The following is a 20,276-nucleotide window of genomic DNA, read 5'->3' on the forward strand; positions in this document are numbered from 1 at the left end:
ATTATGCTCTAGATTTGCTTAAGGTGGCCGTACACTGTGCGATTTTAGAGACGATTTCTCACTCGTGCGACTCTTTCTGGGATCGGCCCACATGTGCCTCTAATCGTGTGTCATGCTTCATGCAGTGTACATGGGGTAAAGAGAAGCGATTAACACCTCACGACCAGCAATCGTGTGTTCTCAAGGAAAACGGAGCTGTTTGAAATCCTGCTCGCTCCTCGTGAGTGTATCGTACTGTCAAAGCAGTGCCACGAGCCCATGTGCCTCAAATTCTCACACTGTGCATGCGCAAACACAAAAGCGTACAGTGGCGTACAAGCTAGCAGTAGCTGGCTATTGGCCTAGTGCAGTTTAGCTGTTGCAGCTTACCTCTAGTTCCCTTTGCTGTAGGATTGTCAGCCCATACTGTCCATGTCTGGACAACCAATGCCTGCACCAAACACGGCGTCGTCTTTTCTTCTTTTTTGATTCCCCACAGATAATGGCACATATTGCCAAAGCAGCGCATTGGTTTTTGTTTAGCACTACCATTTCGTGACTCACGCACATACAGAATTGTCTATGCACTTTTATGGATTTCTTGGTATTTTAATGCTGTATTTCCGGATACAACACTCGAACGTGTGGTGCGTCCTCTGGTGTATGGTCCTACAGTGTGAGCAGTCAGGTCGCATACGAGCATCGCATACGAGTACAGTGTGAGAACATGAATCGTGAGCCTGACTTTACGATTGATTCGCACAGTTTGAGATGGAGCTGCGTGCAACGATCGAAATAATCGCACAGTGTATGGCCGCCTTTAGTGGACTAAGTTGGAGAGCTCCAATTGTGCAATGATAGTAATGTAATGTAACTGTCTTTCATCAGAGAAGAACTGAACTTCTCAACAATATTAGGGAATTTCGTGCTGGTGTAACTTACACCAGACCACAGACACATTATATATACAGTGTCATTTTCTGATTTTCATGCTTATGTTTAGGTACCTGTCTTTATTTCGTACAAATATACAACTTGCAATGTACAGTCATGGGAAAAAAAAATTATTAGACCATTAAAAGTCATCAAAAACAATGGTTATGCAATCAAATACTAACTCCTGTGTGTATCATGTGACTAAAACAGGCAGAAAAGAAAACATGGAATGTCTAAAAGCACTGTTTTTGGCAGTACAATGCTATAGCTATTAATGTAAGAACTGAAGTGATTTTGGTTATTATCAAGAAAACATGGAAAATGGATAGATATCAGCACTGAAATTAAACTATTATGAGCTATTTTTGTTGTTAGCGTTATATTTGTCCAAACAAATGTACCTTTAGTTGTACCTGGCATTAAAATGAACAAGAAATTGAAGAAAACAAGTGTGGTCTAATAATCTTTTCCGCAATTGTATATTCTAACACACTGTTACCCAAAAAGGGGCCTCCCTAATCCGAATGACAAATGGCATGGAATAACGAATAACCACTAGGGTTAGGGTTCGGTCATTCGTTATTCCATGCCATTTGTCATTTGGATTAGGGAGGCCCCCCAAAAAGTTGGAATAATTTAGTTTTCAGACATATTCCTCATTTTATTCCTATTTATACATGAGTCATAATATACTCAGTTCCAGGTACACTTTACCTGTCACAAATAAATTTGTTTCATGAGAAGAGATAAAAAATATTGTATTCTAACTTTAGGGGCAACAATATTTTTAAGCCAAATCATCATATTTTGCTGACATTTACCAAAGCCCTTTTATTGCCCAACACTAATACATTATGGATGTTGCAATATAAATTTTAGTATATGGGGTCAAGTCTTGTTTTCTCACCACTTACCCCTCAGTTACCCCCTGGCTTTAGAGGAAAGGATATGTGGTTTGCAGACATATCCCCCATTTTCAACATCTATGGGTATGTTTCTGTCTTGAGTCACGTCTTTGGTGGAAAATGGACTGTTCACTGCTGTAGAAAAACAATATTTCTGCCTATGATGAGTCACTGGAAAGCTCGACTTTGACATGGGTAGTAGAAATCCAGTCTATTTTTCCACTTCATTTAGCTCCAATATTCTACACTCATGAGCTTCCCATCATTGCCGTCTATTGTTGTAGCTCCACCAGAGCATTTGCAGGTCAAGTGCCTCGGTCAAATGCATTATAATGGTCACTGAGTAAGTCTCTTCTTCACTTCTCCTGTCATGGTTTCCACTGTTGGTCAGTGGATTTAAACAGACAACACTCTCACACCTTTTCTGTGAAGTGTTAACATGCTTCTACTGCTAACATCACACCTGATTTGACTGAACATGTGACTGATACAGGCTGGCATCATCGCTTAACACTGCAAAGGAGGCTAAGAAAGTGTGGTGATTAACATTTGTCAGTACTGTTAAATGAAAGAAAATCCCCACAGAAAATGACAGACAGACCTAAATCACCCTGTAGCTTGCAAAAATAGTCACAGCAATTGTCAATTGATTTATTACATTAAATCAAGAGTGTTTCCAATAACAAAGGTGATTTTTTAATCGTGTAAATCATATATAACACTGTGCAAAAGTCTTAGACCAACGTTATGTTAGTGGTCATCTGACCACACAAATGCATTTGTCAATCCAGATATATGAGATGTATTGGCAGCATTAAAAACAAAAGTTTGAGGAAAAAAAGCAAAAAACAACCAAAGTGGGATTTTTGCGTGACCTCCCTTTGCACTTCACATGTCTTTAACCCTTTTGTTCAGACAATATGAGATGTATTGCATTAATTTTTGATGTTTTATACCAGTTTTCATTCAACACATCAGATTGTCTAATTGTTAGTTCAGTTTTTATTGGCTAACTGGTCAATAGGCCATGAGCTATTTTGAAGGTTCTGCATTTAGTGCCATCTTTCATCTTTATTTTTGTTAGCAATTTCTTCAAACGTCTTGTCCGACAGAACTAAAGGTCAGATTCATTTTTAAATGTAGCTTCCTTGGGACAATGTCTACGAAGTTTGTTCACAGTTTTGAGAAATATGGATTTTTGGAATTTTTTTTAAGAATTTTGGAAATATTAAAAATGTTCCTTTATAATGAGTCATATTTTGATGGCATATATGGACTCTCATTTGTACTTAAAGCTGCAGGAGACTTTTGTCACAAATTTTTCATCAAATCTGTCATAGCCTCAGTATCATGAATCCGTAAGTCTTTCTGTTATTACTCACCTGAATCTCTTGCATCACGGTGAACAATTTCGAAGTGTACTCCACCATAAACAAACCATGTGTTTACAAACAGAGCCGGAGGTAACTCGGGCATCTTCAGAGTTTTGTTACGATGTGCGTTGTGGGAAGCGGAGGTTCGTGCAGCTGCCTGGCAGCAGCAGCGGCAACAAACACGATGTGGAAACGGCAGGAGTTCCCCTTCCCTCAATGCGTATCCCTCCAGCCGTTTCTGTATTTCAGCCGTTTCCGTGTCGTGTTTCATCCATATAATATCATATGGATGAACTGCTGCTGCCAGGCGGCTGCACGAGCCTCCGCTTCCCACAATGTACATCATGACAAAATTCCGAAGATGCCCGAGTTACCCCTTTTTGTTTGTTTATGGTGAATGGCACTTCGAAATTGTTCACTGTGAGGGACGAGATTCAGGTGAGTAATCACAGAAAGACTTACAGATTCATGATACTGAGGATATGACTGGGGTTGTATAGATTTGATGAAAAATTGGTCACGAAAGTCTCCCGCAGCTTTAAAATGACATCTGATGGGGCACAGGGCTACACAGCTAAAAACAAGACAAAACAGAAAAACAGCTGGTTTAGCCTTTTTGGCTGCGAAAAGAATGATTTTGTCAAATTAGAAAATTGACAAATCAAAGTGTTTCTCTATAGAACATGGGTTTCTGAGTTTTTAAATCTCTTAGGTATGGAGCGAATAACAGATAAACTCAATGACACTAATTTTAGAACTGCAACCATTTGGTACCAGGTGAGGGGGTGCATATCATCGTCACAAATATTAAGTGGAAAGATTATGAATTTAGAGCAACAGACAATCTTGTCAGTTCTTTTTTCCTCAATCCTGATCCAGCCTTGTAGAGGATCTTTGATTTCCCTTTGATAATTTAAATGATTATTTATCTAAGTTGAGAGTACTTGCACTGTCCTTTTATGTGGTATTGTTGTGAAAGATTATTAACATTCTGTCTTTGTCTGGTTTGTTGTTTTGTTTGTTGGTTTTTGTCACAGTTTAGATCTGTGTTTATTGTTGTCATGTAGAATTGCAAAAATTAACAAAATGTGAAAAAGACATCTATATCGGTTAAGAATTTTGCAATCATTGTGCCCCTAATACTTGTATACAATTTCCAAACAAACAAACTCCATCCATTTTCTCAGTAAAAAACATTTGTAATCATAGATGAAACATGAGTGAAGTAGCCTGTTGATTATATTATGGGTCATTCCATGGCAATTCAACCAATGGTCCCCACATGACCCCCTCAGAAAATTCTGAAAAAATTCACACTTGTTCACCTACCAGATAAACAAACACATCCAAAATTTTAATGTCATATCTGTAATAGTTTAGGAGATACAGCCCTTTGAAAATTAATGTTTTTTTTTTTTAATTTTGCAAATTTGCTTTTCGGCCAAATTTGAGGAGGTGTATCTCCTTAGGTATTCAAGCCATATTGCTGAAACTCAGTGTCTGGGGTGAAATCCCCCTGAAAAGACCATATTTTGCATCAAAATAATTGTAGGTGCCTTCATGTTTGGTCCATGAGGCCTTGAAATCAGGCAAAAAGGCTAATTCTTCAAAATGTCCTCTCTCTTCAGGCTTGCACTGTACCATAATGGATGAATGTAGAGACCTATTTTTTTTTGCATGGATTCTTATGGTCAAGATGCAACAATACACTGCAAAAAGACTACATTTTAATGAAAAGTGTTGCTGTGAGGCAATGAATAAAATGGGTTGATTTCAATTTTCACGAAAATACTCTTTATTTGAGCACCTAAATTACCATGTGGCCAATTAATGAAAATTTTGAAATTTACCATGTCTTCATGTATGTTTCAAGATGTTGTGGACAAAATTTTAGCTTTGGGATAGAACTGGTTCTATTTTTAATTTTTTTTTTTTTTTTACTGCATGACTATATTTTCTTCAAATTGTATACAAACATAGGTGTAAATGGCATTTTTAATTTTAATTTTGTCGTGGAGGCGTAAACGACAAAGAAATTTGCGGAGAATGGATTGGTTGTCGATCAGGCTTTCCTTTATTGTGCACAAGTGAGAGACTGACAAACGAAGCTTCGCCCTCTCTCAGAAGTCAGTTCTGACCTGTCCAGGAAGTCAGTCTAACTTATAGTAGCCTGCGCTAAGCTTAAATGTGATTGGTTAATATGATGTATGACACTGTCGCTGAGCAGAGGAAAGAAAATAAGATACAAACAGAAAGAATGCAAGACCTTAGAGTTGTTCTGGGAAGTTTTTGGGAGTTGGGTTATGCTGTATCTTGTGGTATCGTTAGAGACAAAGTAGCTAACAAAACATGCAGAATTGAGAAACTGACTGAGAGTAAACATTCGTATCTAGGCCTGTGGTTAGAAAGAGAATAAAAACTGAAGAGCTATCATAGATGTCTTATAAACTAATAGAAGACTTATGGTCAGTATTAAAATCAGTATTAACAGTATAATTGCATTGATTATTGCACAAGTTATGATAATACTTGAGATATTTGAACTAGGATGTGGAACTGCGTGATGGTTCAGATAGAATAATCATCGATTTCCCAGAACTGGCTCAGGTTGATGCCTGTAGTAGAGACTTCTCGGAAATTGGATGGAGCTGGTCAGTTGACCCAATTTCACCAGGGTCAATGACATAAATGTAGCTAAGATTTCCCAGAATATTTATGAAACTGGCCAGCCTAATTTTGGGAATTCTATTCATGATCTTGAACAAATTTATTCGTCATGGAGGAAAAATGTGTTGTTGGATTGATCTTAAAGGATGAATGTCACAGAAAGACATTATCAAGACAAACAGGCTTTCTGAAAATTGGTGATTCTGGGTGACCCAATTTCACCAGGGTCAGTGATATAAATGTAGCTAAGATTTCCCAGAATCACCAATTTTCAGAAAGCCTGTTTGTCTTGATAATGTCTTTCTGAAATCTAGTTGATTTGGTATGGAATGACCCTTATGTCCATCTGTCTGACAGGAGCACTACAAGAGTGAAAGCAGGTATACAAAACTACACAGAAACAGATCTTGAACTATACATTTTAAGACATTTTTTTAGAAAGGGCATTGCAAATAAACAACTAACGCCACAACATCAGGGACCTGCTATGTCTAGACCCATACACAGGTTTAATTTCACAGGTCACCTGGTTCCAGATTCGACCTTTATTCTCCAATACACAATGCCTCTGCTGGAGACCACTGCACACAAACCAAGCACATGTGAGGGGTAAATGAACACATTAAACAAAGATTAACTTATTTAAGCAAACTGACAGGGAAACATACTGCCGGCTTAAGCGGATAATACCAAATAATCTATACTAGAAATCTAGCAGAAGCAGGAGGTGGGGAGGGTGCAGGATGGGTTTAAGCAACCTGGAGACGGTGGCCAGCTGCCTGGGATTCCTTGACAGCACATACACAACACAACACAGCAACAACACAACACACACAAGGCCTGGCAGAGGCCCCGGGGCCGTCACAGTGGGCAAAAAAAGAAGAAAAAAGATGACCTGCAGAGAGCTGTCTGACTCGATTCTGAAAGTTGAGGTATTTGAATTTTCTGCTCAGTGGACTTCATGTCAGTATTTGCAAAGACATGTAAAATGTTATTAGTTTGACATGTGTGCACATTCAGATAAGATAAGACAGTTCTAGAGAAATGAGTCAATGGGTCTGAATTAGTAAATTATTATCAGTTAACAGTAAACTGAGATACTGTTAAGGTTAACCAGAAAAGAGTACAACTTGTACACATGGAGAGCGAAGAGTTAAAAGGGTTCCTGATTTATAATGAATGAAAGCACCACAACAATGTCGTCTGTTACATGAATGTTTACTCAGAGTTTGACAGACTTCTTGTTGTGGGTTTGTTTTGGTCATTTTAGGATAAAGGTCCAATATGAAACAATGTAATTTATTATTATTCTTTTTATGTGATTAACTTCCAGTCAGATGAAACCTAGAGGATGAATACTAAAGTAGAACTGCAGCTATTGATTATTTTTGTACTTGATTAATATATTGATTATTTTCGGCGATTACATTAAATGATTATTCGAATTAGTGAAAAAAAAAAAAAGTAAAAATGTGAAAAAGACATGTCTGACAGTGGTTACAACTTGTCTTTAATTCCAGAACAAGTTGAAAAATCAACCACAAAGAGTATTAAAGTAAACAGATATATAGAAAATAGCTATATAAAAATAACAACAATAAGAGTCTAAAAGTATATGTAAATTTTATGCATGTATATAAATAACAATAAACAAGTCAAATGACATCTACAAATGGTGCACTGCAGTCAACAACAAATTTGTATCCAACTTACTAACAACTTACAAAAACCATTTGTGTGAAACATAACAGTGGAAGCAATAAAATAAGGAAAGGAAGCTTTGATTCAGAAAAATTGCTATCGAATAATTATTTTAATTAATTCAATCTGATTAATCGTTTCAGCTCTATACTAAAGTATATCTGCTATAAGTATTTTACGATTTAAGAAGCACATTCCAAAAATATCAAGAACAATTATGTATAATTTGGCCTATTTTAAATATATCAGACATTAAATGTCTACAAATCCAGCAAAACTATATATACATTCAATGGTATTGTCATATATTTCAGATCATAACACAATCTGGGCTCAGACAAACAGAACAACAACACAACCACGTCGTAGTTTGTGCACTGTTTCCCATAAAGTTGGAACAAGTCCATTCCTCTTTTTTTTCCCTATTTATACACATCAGTAATCACCCTTGACCAGGTATAATGATTACATATTGAATCCCAGTTACATTTTTTCTATTAAGAATAAATCACATTGTCACAATCATTTCATGAGAAGAAATAAAATATATTTTATTCCAACTTTATGGGCAACAGTGTATAAACGTGCATTACAGATAAGGGACAAATCCATCAAATTTTCATCATTATTGCAATATAGTTAAAAATAACCTTCTGTCATTTGAAATTTTCATTTTCTTTGCTAATGTTACTTTAAGATTATTCATAATTTAGCTCCACAAACTGTCAAACAGTTTGTGACAGCATGCAGTGAAGTCAACCCCAGGTCATCCCGAGCCTTCACCAGAGGAACAACGTTTGGACGAAACTGCTCCTCAGTCAAAGCTACAGGAATGTGGAATTCTTTACCATAGAATATCAGAGCATGTAGTACTCTTACACAGATTAGCTGTAGTTTGGGTGAAGGATACTCAGGCGTGTACTCAGTGAACTCAGAGGCTCTGATAATGGTCTGTGAGTGTCTGGTGAAAATGTGTTTTATCGATGAAATGTTTGACTTTATGGATCTTTAATTGTGTGTTTCCTGTTTTGGAGACTAGTGTTAATTCATGCTGCTGGTGCTGGGATAGTAACTGTTTTTTTTTCTGTATTTATTTTGATGACTTAACATGTAAGATTTTGGTTTCCTACAATTGTTGAGATGTCACTATAACCTTCACATCAAATAAACCCCATCCAAGGATTAAAGATGAAAATGAGCTCTTAGGTATTTGTAGTTCAGTGCACTACCCTGACAAATAAACAGCACTTAAATAAATGATGCATAACACAATGTCTGTAATTAATGAATGATTATATTTTCATCACAACCTAAAACACAATACTAAATGTTTCTTCTTTTTAACTTTTAGGCTACCCCTGTCCAGTTAAAGGGTTTTTGCATGCTACTAGGGCTGCAACTAATGATAATTTTAACAATCGATTAATCTGTAGATTATTTTAATAACTCATCAATTCACTGGATAAACACACAAGACTCAATTCTCAAAGATCGGTATTTAACCCAGTGCATTATGGGCTGCAGACAAGTCACTAATGATTACATTCCCGCAATGGCTTTGGGTTTAGTTAGCAAGCACGAGCCCGCTACCTAGACTTCTTATGGCTAGAAACTAGCAAGCTACAGTCTTCAACCAGCTCCGGTTATAGGCTATCAAACTAGCATTGTGTGTATTAGTTTCCGTCAATGATAGGTAACGTTAGTCTGGTGGCCTGATAAACAGAGATGGATGAAAATGTTATAATTTCAGCGATAGTGTCTAACTAGCTGGCGGGCTAAAGTAATCACAACACATAGGCTATCTTAAGCTAGGTTTACATTATGTTTGCAGTGGCCACGGCTGTCCTGTTTGCCCAAAACGAAGAGCGCCGTGGGATTTTGGCCATTTTTTCTCCATATTCAAGTTTTGTGACATAAATGGCGCTCTACGTTTCAGACAAACAGGGCTGCAGCGTGCAGGTAAAATGCTCAAGACCCAATAAATTGACTGCTGAATTTGTTGCCAGCTCTTTAAAGAACTGATTTGGATTAGAGCCCAACCGATTAATCGGCCGGCCGATTATAGCGTATCACCAATTAATCAACATCGGCCGATATGTAGCCGATATATTAACTTTTTTTGCTGCGCGGAGATTCTGTCGCTCGCTGCTCCTGTGTGTGTGTGTGCTGCCCAGAGAATAAGAGGAACTTTAAAGCGAGTTAGTTTCACTTTCACTCCTGCTTTGACAATGACGCTATCACCCCCCCACACACACAATCACATAATCACGGAACCCCCCCCACAGCTCCGAAAATCACGGACACCCCCTCCCCCCACCCCCGTCTTATGAAGTATTCACCCCCCCGACACGCCCATGTCCGTGCACTTCCTGTCTACCTCACAGTTTCATTCTGCCAGTAGGCCTGGGTGTTAATAGTGTAGGGGAGACTGGGGACAGTTGTAACACAGGTCAGTTGTAGCTCTTGCAATTGCTCCAATCAGGAACAACTTAGGACTCACCTAATTCACTCTGCACATGCTCAGTTTAGTCCTTAGTCCACATATGAAGCTATAGTGCCGTGAGGCAGACACATCAAAATTTGTGAGTGAAAACCTAATTGTGTAGTAAGTTATATTTTTTGCTCTAATTACTTTTGTGATTGCATAGTTTGCATTTGAAAGTTGTGTAAATTATATTTGTGAGATAAACAAAGACTTACGCAACTGTTTATCCACCTGTCCACAATTATCTAATATAAGGTTATTATATCCTGTGTAGATCAGTGTTCTTATTTCATATATCGGCCAATATATCGGTTATCGGCCAATATCAGCTATCGGCCGGTATATTGGATATCTTTTTTTTTAGCCCCCAATATCGGTATCGGCCCCAAAAATCCCATATCGGTCGGGCTCTAATTTGGATTGATTTTATCGATTTGTTGTTGCAGCACTCCATGTTACTATGTTCTGGAATGGGCTTTTCATCCTGGCTGTTCAGTTACGTTTAAGATGCAGCTGTTTACTTATGCTGTTAAAAGTCACAGATGAAAATAATGCATAAATTACGAACCATATCATTTCCTATATGAAAATCTTGGAAGATCTGTAATAAAGTGTTGATGTGATGGTAATGCAAATAGCACTGATGGTGTTTTTCAGTATCAGTTTATGCCTTATTACCGTACTAGAATCCAGTCTGAACAGTAGTCTTATCTTTATGAGTCTGTCAACATCAGACATGCCGACAGTCAGATAGGCTGGCAGGCAGAGCGAGAGATAGACTTTTAAACAGGCAGATCCAGATGGGCAGTCAGACAGATGGACAGCGCAGCAGAAATGCACACAGGCAAGCTGGCTGGTTGGTCGGTTGACTGTAAAGAGCGGCTGGCTGAAATCTGAGTGGATGTCTGATTACATAAGCTGGTTGACTGGTCGGACAGTTGACCGACTGGATGAATGGTCACATATTCTAAACCCAGCTCACTTATTTTTGAATAAATGTCAAACAGCCTTTGAATCAGTGTGTTAGCAACACTGAGATGAGAAGGGAAAAAAAGAGAAAGACAAAGAAACAGAAGCAGACATGGACACTATGATCACTGCTCATTATCTGATTGACCGACTAGGTGACAGTATTACATGTGTGGATGGATATATGTTACATTATTACACTTATTTATTTACATGTATGGGAAATTATAAGGTGACAGCTTTCTGAACAATGTATAATTCATACATTCATGTGTTGGAGAGAAATCATGATTTTGGTTTACCGGCACTAACTTAACCCATAAAGACCCAAACATCCACTGGTGACCAACATCATCTACTGATATAAAATGTTTAATAACTTATGATCCACTAATTCTATTAATACATGTAAATATTTGCTGTAAAGTACTGTTTGTCATCTTTTCATGGTCATCTGATATGACCCATTTGGATGTTCAGAGGCTCCGTAGTGAACATGGAAACACCGTCATCCTCTACAACATATAGTTTGATCAATGACAGTGGATGGAGACACTTGGTTTATGCTTTCTTATTGATATATTTTGCTGAAAAAGTCACTTTTTCGTCAGTTTTATGTGTTTTGAAATAATAGCCTTTGAATTTACTTTGAGTTTTCATCAACATCTAAATTAAATATTGGAAATTAAATATAGGAAAATACATGATTTACAGTGAAACATGCAAGATATAGAGGATTGTATTATAATAAATGGTGGTAAATCACTTAAAGGTTAAAATAGAGAGGAAAATGTATTTGCGAACTGACACAAAGGTAGTATAAGGTCTTTATGGGTTAAAGAAATATATTTATGGCTTTGATAAGGAGATGTGGCTGGTTTATTTCCTCCTGAGACCCAGGAAAGCAGATTTTGGCTTTTTTACATGAAATTATTTTCTTGATTGGAAACAGTGAGCGTAATGTAGCAGTATTTTTAAGATACGTTTTTTTGGTTTTTTTTATGGAATGTCCTTTGCAGTGTACAGTGTTGTTCTATTTTTTGTTTTGTTTTGTAAAAAAATAGTATTGTCGCAAAGATCAGGCGTGGTTTCCTGGAATTAAGAGAGAGTGATTTGAATTTCAGAGATTTTGATATGTGTGAGTGGATTAGATTGGGGGCAGATGTGAAGTCTAGATGAATTGGGATTGTGGGTGTGAAATTATGGAATGGACCTTATGATGCATTTAAATTATCCACTCCTTTGGCGAAGTTAAAAAAAAAAAAAAAGAGTACTTTAAGTTTAAATTATTCAGAAATATTGAATTGAGATGGTAGATGTGTTTTTGTTGTTGACTTTTTTTATTTCTTTATTTGTTATTATTACGGTATAAATGCTCAATGCTGTACACATTTAAGTTGATGTAAGCAGTGTGTTAGTTGAAAAGGATAGGCAAAAAAATAAGCTTTTGCTTCAAGCCTATTCCTTTTTTGGTTTTTATGTTTATTACAACTGATGTACTGAATACAATGATTGATGTAAAACCAAAAATAAATTTATTCATTCATTTATTGGGTAAAGCTGTGAAACTGTTGTCCCCTACAGAAGATGCAAATGCTTTACTGGAGCTCTAGAGGATATCAGGTTTTGTTCAGATTGCAGTTCAATTAGATTGTCTGCACTATCATTTGCAGGTGATCAGATTGGATTTCTGCGTCCAGACATCACCAACGTATTTGCATGTAACGCCGTGGTAATGACATAGACATCTAATGCAGAAGCAGGAGGAACAGAGGTCCATCGCCTCTGCCTTCAGATAATCGACAAAATGCCAGCAGATACTTTATTTCAGAGTCCGTCCACGGTCTGTTGTTCTCAGTGTTGTCCCCTATAGTGTTGTGCTAGTAGCAGTATGGATTCAGCTCATCACTTTTGCCACTCTGGATTTGATGTCATCATTGTGTGTCGCGTTGTGACTGACACTTAGAAGTCTGATTGGAGCTGTCAGAGCATCTAGACTGTTTTTTGTTTTTTTTGGGTTTTTTTGTATTTATTTTTTTCTTTTTTCCCCCCTATCCACACTGACTAAAATCAATCTGGATACAAGCTAGATATAACAAAAACCATTTTGGGCCTGCAGTCTGACCAAAGCCTCAGAGGCAGTACATGTTTGATCAATAAAAGTCCCATAAGCACCAGGCAGTCTTTGCTCTGACCAGTGTCAGAAATTAACCTTGGCCCGAAGCAGAAACGTCCTTGAAATTTCCCACAGCCATGAAATTAAAAATGAAGGAGCGAAGCATGTTCTCAATAATTAGTTATACCCATCTCACTTTGTTCACATTTTATTTGTCGAGTAGTGAAATATTCATGTGAGAATGCATCTGTTGTCCCCTGTGGGCCACAGAGGTGATTTATTATAGCTTGTGTCCAGGCAGTTCTTTTTCAGGTTGGGGAAAAATAGAAGGTGCTCTGAGGATGGATTGTACAGACTGTCACACTAGCAATGAAGGAAATGACAATCCAAAAGGCGTAAAGGGGAGGAGAGTTTTGGATAAAGTTTTATACTGCACATGCAGTATAAAAGCTGCAGAGACTGTACCACACATAGACAAAATAATAATCTGAATAGCCTCACATACCTTAGAAATACCAAAGTTACACTGAATTAACAGTTTTTACAGCAAAAGTCAAATTAAAAAGAATATAAAATATGTGATGTTAACCCATAGAGACCCAAACAGTCACCGGTGACACAAACCATCTACAGATATAAACTGTTTAATACCTGTTGAACCACTAATCCTATCAATACATGTAAATAATTGGTTATAAAATCCAGTTTGTCATCTTTTCATGGTCATCAGATATGACCCATTTGGATGTTCAGAGGCTCCGTAGTTACTGTGGAAACACCGTCATCTTCTACAACATTGATTCACTTGTAAATCCTATGGAGTCGGATCAATGACAGTGGATGGACATGCTTGTTTTTACATTCAGTTAGTAATATCTTTGCTGAAAAAGTAACTTTTTCTTCATTTTTCTCTGTTTTGATATATTAAATTTGAATTTACTCAACATTTTCATGAACATCTACATGATCTGTGAATTAAATATTGGAAAATACATGATTTACACCAACAAATGCAAAATACAGAAGATAATATTATTCAAAAAATGGTGATAAGTCAGTTAATAGAGGTAGAAATAGAGAAAAAATCATTTGGGAACTGCCACAAAAGTAGCACTGGGTCTTTATGGGTTAAGTGTATGTTATAGAAATAGCACAATGTAAAAAGGCTGATTTTAAAGCATACGTTGGATCAGTCAGTAATTGTAGTTTAGATTAAATACACAGCATCTTCACAGACTGTTTTACCCTATCAGGGAATTTGCTGAACTTTCACCCTTAAAGATGGGTGTGCAAGCCAGGTTTGATGAGAAAAAATCACTTACTAAAATGTGTGTATTGCTGGATGAATCATTTGTATCAGCATAATAAATGCCAACAAGCACAGGATTTCACACAAATGCATAATAGGATAAAATGATGATGTGATGACATTTTATGAGGGTTAGCTTAGCTGTGACATCATAATTTTCTGCAAAAAACACTGTTCTGGGTTTTATTTATTGATTCACTTCCTCTCTCGGGATGACAAGTAGGACTGAGGGGGTCCTGTTCCTCTTAGTCCACCTCATTGGTTTTGCTGATACTAGGCTTCAGGTCTGTTGTACCATGTCATAGCAGACTCCATCACTCACTTGTATTCCTCTGTAAAATGAGTAGAGATAGCATACAGGTGTCCCCAGTGGTATCATCCATTGTGCCAAAACATACACCTAAAGATCTACCCTTTCTACATTAAAATACACATTACATCCATAAAGTATACATGTGTGTATACTGTACATTATATGAAATATTTCTAAAAATGTTCAAATGCAGATCTGTAATGTTATTCAGTGCAACAGCATTTGGTCATCTGACAATAGTATCATATCCCATTTACTAACACTGGTGTTTAGTGTTTGTTGCAGCTATTTTATTTGGGTTAAATTATGTTTGAGATGTTCTCCTTATTGTCTTCTGCATGAAAATAATAAGGCTGTGATCTGAGCAAACTATTGTTTATATTATATTACAAATGTTGCATTTGTCAAAATTTGCATTATTGTTGTGGTGGAAAATTAGACATTATACTCTGAAGGGTTTATTGGGTAAGATAGAAAGTTATGGCCTTTTACATATTCAGGTGTAGGTCTGGTTTTAACCCTCACAGGCCTAAACCACCAAATGCCATTTCTCATCTTTTCATCACCACCAGACATGACACATTTGGACGTTCAGTGGCTCTGTAACGAAATAACTTAGTATTAAATTAGATGTAGTTTGGCAAAATGCAGTGGTTTTACACACTTATTACCCCGGCCCCCCGAAGGGAAGACAAGTGGTGTTGTTTTTGGTTCGGTTTGATTCTTTGTTTGTTTCTTTGTTTGTTTGTTATATATTGCCAGTGACCCATAATAGATTTCATTACATTTTGGGAACAGTAGGCCAAGGTGCAAAATTTTTTAATGAATTTTTAAAATCTTTTTTTTTTTCTCCCATCTACTTATAATGGGTGATGTTGGTTGAATTCATACCAAATTGGGTTTATAGATTGCCAGTGACCCAGAATAGATGTGATTACATTTTGGGAGAAGTAGGTCAAAGTTTAAATTTTTACAAATTTTTTCCATCTTTTTTTTCTCCCATTTACTTAGAATGGGAGCGATTTCACGTGTCTATAAAAACATCAATTTTGTTTTGAATTTACTTCAAATTTGGCACATATATAGAGGCAATTGATATGCAGACATCAGCACATGCGTAGACATGATGACATCAGCTGGATCGATGCCAAAATAATCTACAATACATGCAAGGGGCGGGGTTTGTTGTGTCTGGAATTGCTTGTTTTTGCTTTGAATTTATGATGCATTTTGTTCAAAAAGTCACTTTTGCCTCAGTTTTCTCTGTTCTGTTGTGAAAACCTTTGAATTTATGTTGAATTTTTATCAACATTTATATCTTTAAATTTTAATCATCTTCTAAACATTTATATGGTCACTAAATTAAATGCAGGAAAAATACCTGATTTTCTCAGAAAAGTCCACAGATTAAAATAAAAAAAAAAAAAAAATGGTGATGCATGACTTAGGGGAGATTAGATGTAAACAAAGATTCATTTGGAAGTCACCACAAAGTTCTGAGTCTCAAAGGGTCAGCTTCATAGTTAGCTTCATGTGACAGTAGTAAACAGTGGTTTATGTAAAGCTGATCCTCCCATCTTTAACACAGATAGGATGTGTGAAGGATGCTCCACTCGGTCAAACTGAAACCCAGCTGGAAATAGAGAAACAGTTTTTGGCGTGACTTATTAATTACTAGCAGCATTGTACCTGTGGTGCTGTTGTACGATAGCATGAGAGGCTAAAATCACCCCGCATACCCTACAACATTTGAATATGGACATAAAATTGTGCCTAGTAGATAGTCAGGTAATGTTTGTATTCATTTAGCAAGTTTGGCGGTGATTGGGCCGATGAAGGTCTGTGGTGAGCTTGGACTTGGTCCAAGGTGAGCTGGGACCCTGTCTGTGGTGAGCCGGCACCCGTTCCGAGGTTAGCTGGGACCTGGTCTGTGGTGAGCCAGGACCCTGTTAAAATCGCCCAGCGTACCTGACAACATTTGAATATGGACATAAAATTGTGCCTAGTAGATAGTCAGGTAATGTTTCTATTCATTTGGCAAGTTTGGCGGCGATCGGGCTGATGAAGGTCTGTGGTGAGCTCTGACTTGGTTCAAGGTGAGCTGGGACCCTGTCTGTGGTGAGCTGGGACCCAGTCTGAGGTGAGCTGGGACCCGGTCTGTGGTGAGCCGGCACCCTTTCCGAGGTTAGCTGGGACCTGGTCTGTGGTGAGCCGGGACCCTGTTAAAATCGCCCAGCGTACCTGACAACATTTGAATATGGACATAAAATTGTGCCTAGTAGATAGTCAGGTAATGTTTCTATTCATTTGGCGAGTTTGGTGGCGATCAGGCCTGTGAAGGCTGAGGAAAACCCGTACAAACGCCCTCCTGTGCTGCAACATCAAGCGGACATTGATAGGACGCAGCGGTAAGGAACTGTAGCCTTCACATTTTAGTATCGTCTGCTAGCAGTAGAAATGCCATGAATGGCACTATAAACACTTCCGAAAATGGAGTATGGTGGCAGGGATGAAGAATTGAAAGTAGAGAGAGGCTAAAATCGCCCAGCATACGTCACAACATTTGAATACAGACTGTGCCGCAACATCGATCGGACATTGATGGGACGCCGGGCGGACAGACACAGAATGCGCGTTACATAGTAGGATACAGTTATGTAATAAAAAAAAGTGAATATTCAGATCTTAAAATGGCAAGATTGGACCTGCCAACCATTCCGATCCAACCCTAAATATGTGAAATGACTGATGACAAAGTGAATATAACTTGTTAGGTCATGAGTGTCCTGCTCTTCTCCTCTTGTGTCACCGTTCATCTCACTCTGCTCTGTCCTTTCTCTGTCTCCACTGTCTCATCTCTTCCCTCTAACTTTCCATTTGTCGTCCTCTCTCTCTCTCTCTCTCTCCCCTCATTTGTTTTCGTCTGTCCTCTGCGTCCTTGCTTTGAGGCCAAAGAAGTAAAAATATTAATTTCCCACATTGTCTGGTTTCACGGTCCTTTCTCCTGCTCACTTGTCCAATGTTTATTTTGTGTTTTTGAAATATTTCTTCCTCTATTTTTTTCCCTGCTCATCCCTAACCTCTTTCTTTTGACCTAAATGACTTTTTAAGTGTTTTCTAAGTGTTTTCTGCATAATGTGGTATTTATCAAGGTTTTCGTCATTTACCAATTGTACCATGATTTAATGCGTCCTGTTCCTGTTTTCACTACACTGTCTTTAGCCCTGAACATGAGACCATGGCCTCACTAAGTTGTCATTCATATTAACAATGGCAAAGTAAATGTTAAATTATACTTGAAATCGGAAAAAAGCATGAAAACACAACATTTAAACATACCAATATCTTACCATATTTTGTTATTGATCAGATAGTGCAGACATTGTCTTCATATTGAGCTACAAATAAGAGTTAGTACAAGACACTTATGAGTGTTCATTTATCTGTGTGAAAAACACTGCGAAACTTTTCTTCAGTATTACACTGACAAGTCTTTTATTTGGCAAATCTCTTCTACTCTCTGAAGTCTACTGAAAGTTTTTGATAAGTGCCTTTGAGGAGATATTGATGAATAACACAGACATTTTTTCTTATATCTAAAGATTCTTTCCAAACCACAACAGTTCAGGTACTCACTGACAACAACACAGTGAATGTCAATGTTAATTAATGCTTTTCATCAACATAATTTTGGTGTCGTTATCCAGGCAGTTCAATTATTTTATTCAGCTTTCTTTCACTTTGGCTAATTTGTGACTTTAGATTTTTTTTCCCCCCCTATTGTCCTTCCAAAATATTTAACCGTCGTCTCTCTATTACATCTCAAGAGGGTGTTTAAGTGTAACCGTTGCTGTAATCATCTCTCCTTGTCGTATTAGAGCCAGACAACCATTATCCTTGTCGTCACATTAGTCGTCTGACAGCTCCAATAGCATTTCCTAAACGAGAGGAGTATTTTAAGGGCATGTACCACCGCCAAGGCTGCACAGCCCCACATCCCACTGATCCATCCCGTTACCTGGATCTGTTACAAAATAGCGTTTGTTCTTCATCCATGGCTTTCACCTCCGCCAAGTTTCATCAAAATCAGTAGTGTTTGCATAATCCTTCCGACAAACAGTGAGATGAATGTGAACGACCTTGTTGGCAGGAACTTTTTTTTTCCTTTTTTGTTTTGTATTTCAGACTGTCTGAGCTCAATACAAGCTGGAATAGTTGATCTCGTCCACTGTAGCTCTGTGGCGTATTAAAGATTTATTTTTAGAGAGTGAGGCAATCACCCTCATCAATCTTGTTTTCTTCAAGGTACACGACAGCGTAGCACCTAAGAGTTGCACAAAAGTCTGGAAAACACAGACGGGAAGGACTAATCTGAGGTCATTAAGCTGGTTGATGGCTGCAGAACTCCCACATCAAAATCAAGGCTAGTTTGTGATGTAAAGAATTTGTATTTATTCTTCAGTAGCTTAGATTTTCAGGTTTCTTCCCTCGTCATTTGGTTTCAGACCTCATTAGTGATGCTCTGCATGCTGTGGAGAACTTTAACATTTCTGTCTCTTTTGCAGGTTGTCAGGATTCATGCTGCCCTCTCCTATCGTCAGCAGTGGATCTATATTGGCCTTATGGTTTACCACAGACTTCGCCGTCAGTGCGCAGGGATTCAAGGCTGTGTATGAAGGTAAGACAATATGAGAGTGTCATTTTTTGAGTAAAAATGACGCTCTTTGTACAAGACATTTTTCAATCAAGATCTTTTTTATTAAAGTTTTCTCAAAATAATACAAGTGCAGTGCTGGATGGTCATCAAAGAAATCCCAAGTAAGCATAGGTGTAAATTAAATGCAACTAGCACTATAGAAAAACAATAAAAAAAAAAGAAGAAGAAAAAAAAAGCAAAGCAGAGCAGACAACAAACTACATAAAATAATCCCTCCTCAGTCATTGCCAGTGCACTAGAATTAATAATAAGGGGTCACTATCATGGCAAAAACCTACGCTAAGGGTAGGTATGGAGTAAGCAGCATTATTAAACTGCACTTAAAAGTCAAGCATTTACAGGGTCTGGAATATTTTTAGGAAGGGACCCCACACTTTCTGGAATTTCCCATTTGATTGCTGGAGTGAATATCTAATTTTCTCCAGTTTTAAGCAGGACATAATGTCTTCTAACCACTGTGCATGAGTGGGGGGGAAAGCATCCCTCCATCTACACAGGATTGCTCGTCGAGCTAGAAGGGCAGCAAAGGATGAAGTGCGTTGTTTTTCTATAGGTAGCTTAACTACACCTTCCATTACACCAAATAGAGCAGTCAAGACACTTTGTAGGGGCGCAGTGATGACTCTAAAGGGACTCAACATGGCATTGTTTTTGAGTAAAGGTGGTAAGAGTGTAAAAACGGTGGGTATTGTGGGACTGTTACGCACTTCAATTACAGTTGTAGTTGATTAGTGACTATGTAATCTGGTTGGTAAATCTGATGTAACGGTGCCATGAAACTTATTTCTACATCAGTTTATAACAGC

The 20,276-nt window shown here is 37.7% G+C and overlaps 1 protein-coding gene across 1 annotated transcript in view; it reads left to right on the top strand.

Annotated features, from left to right (window-relative positions):
* The window catches only part of LOC115411411 (CUB and sushi domain-containing protein 1-like), a 692,182-nt gene that overhangs the window by 225,073 nt on the left and 446,833 nt on the right, over positions 1-20,276 (top strand). Inside the window, exon 3 of the mRNA XM_030123526.1 lies at positions 19,319-19,431. Coding sequence (XP_029979386.1) covers positions 19,319-19,431 — 113 coding nt within the window. The remainder of the gene's footprint in view (positions 1-19,318; positions 19,432-20,276) is intronic.

The sequence above is a fragment of the Sphaeramia orbicularis genome, chromosome 3 (genome assembly GCF_902148855.1).
Source record: "Sphaeramia orbicularis chromosome 3, fSphaOr1.1, whole genome shotgun sequence".
Taxonomy (NCBI): Eukaryota; Metazoa; Chordata; class Actinopteri; order Kurtiformes; family Apogonidae; genus Sphaeramia; species Sphaeramia orbicularis.